Raw genomic sequence first — 1,756 nt, forward strand, 5'->3', positions numbered from 1 at the left:
ATTTCAGGCTTATGAAGTGGGTTTAGTGAAGTTTATTGGTCAGGTCAGTGAATAATAGGTCAAAGGTCAGAAGTCGATCAGAACGAGCATGCGTGTGAAGGTGCAGGGTACAGGTAAGTTTCAAAGCTAAAAATTAGATCTGACGCCAAAAGTACTCCATCTCTTTCCCTCACCATCAGAGCTGATAGTGATGACATTCTCTCTCCTTTCATCACTGTATGTTTTGCCTTTTTCTGTGTCTGTTCATCAGTCTGTCTTCCTCACACTGGCAGTTCTGCAGACAAGAGAGCACTAGGGCTGAGTGTCAGTGTGGCCACACAGTGTGCCAGAGCTCCCGTGGCCGTCCCCTGTCCCTTGGAGCTCAGCTGAACGATGCCTGAGTCTCCTCCTCCCTCTCCATCCCCTACGCCTCCACCTCCTCCTCCGTTCCCTCCTCCTCCGACTCCGCTGGTGCGCTGCTCGCCTCCGTCCCCACCTCCTCTCCCCCCAGGCCACCGGTATGGCCAGGTAAGCGCCGAGCGCACGCCGTCTGGCACGAAGCAGTACACCACGGGATCCAAGCAGCTGTTGAGGCTGCTGAGCGTGACGGTGGCGTGGTAGGCCACCACGTGTTGCGCCCGGCTGCCGCCCAGGCCGAAGTAGACCACCGCCTGCCGCACGTGGAAAGGCGTGAAGCAGACAGCGAACACCACCAGCACAGCCACCAGCAGCCTAACCGCCCGCAGCCGGCGGCCACGGCTCTGCGGCATGAGGCGCCGGTCAGCCAGGGCGCAGGCCACGCGTGCGGTGAAGCCCACGATGGTCAGCAGCGGCAGCACAAACTCCAGCACGGTCAGAGCAAACAGCAGCGGCATGCGGCAGCAGGAGGTTGAGCCGCCGAACTCCATGGCAGCAGTGGTCTGCAGGGAGTAGGTGATGACCACGGCGAACAACCACACGCCGGCACTGACCCCCCGTGCCACGCTGGGGCTCCTCCAGCGCAGGCCCGACGCGCCCCCGGCCCACACCACGGCCAGGTACCGGTCCACGCAGATGCTGGTGAGGAAGAGGATGCTGCAGTACATATTGACGAAGTAGCTGAAGGTGTGCACGTGCACGCAAGCCTGGCATTGCCCACCGCTGTAGTAGAGGCCGATGCGGGCCGGCAGCGACAGCGCCACCAGCAGGTCGGCCACCGCCAGGTTGATGGTGTAGATCACCGGGGCGGTGGGGGTGCGAGTCCGCAGGCAGAAGAAGTATAACGCCAGGCTGTTGAGGACAACGCCCCCCACAAACATGAGCGTGTTGACCACCATGAGGGTGATCCAAAGGCTGTAGAAGTCCTGATAGAGGTCCTCGTCAAGGTGCGACAGTTTTTTTATGTAGGAGGCCTCCCAGCGTTCAGGCTGGGTTGTGTTGCCGGTGGAATTGGGATTGATGTTTAGCGTTGAAGCAATTATACTGCCCATGGTTCTGTCTCTGGGAAGAATCAAAACGAAAAAAAATTATAGACTGGGGATTAGAAAAGGTGAAGGATTTGGTGTACAGTTGACTTGGTTATAATCCTGAGGCTGCCATTCCCACTGCACAGTAAGAGAGAATATTTAGGATGCAAGTTGTCTTAGAAAAATAACTCCAGACATCTGACAAAGGTGACGGAAGGCCAAGGAAGAAATAACATCCTGCTTTATTGAGAGACAGAGTAAATGTTTGGCCACACTTTTGTTTCTTTATCTTGGCTGTGGTGCGGCTTATTATTTACAGAAAAAAATAAAGG

The 1,756-nt window shown here is 56.3% G+C and overlaps 1 protein-coding gene across 1 annotated transcript; it reads right to left on the reverse strand.

The window, feature by feature from the left end:
• Window positions 1–260: 260 nt before the first annotated feature.
• On the reverse strand, window positions 261–1,448 carry LOC308364766 (G-protein coupled receptor 20; the record flags this gene model as incomplete). Its single annotated transcript, XM_080838001.1, has 1 exon — window positions 261–1,448. The coding sequence occupies one exon, from the start codon at window positions 1,446–1,448 to the stop codon at window positions 261–263; it is 1,188 nt and encodes a 395-aa protein (XP_080694127.1).
• Window positions 1,449–1,756: the final 308 nt, after the last annotated feature.

Source organism: Sprattus sprattus (genome assembly GCF_963457725.1).
Source record: "Sprattus sprattus genome assembly, chromosome: 4".
Classification (NCBI taxonomy): Eukaryota; Metazoa; Chordata; class Actinopteri; order Clupeiformes; family Clupeidae; genus Sprattus; species Sprattus sprattus.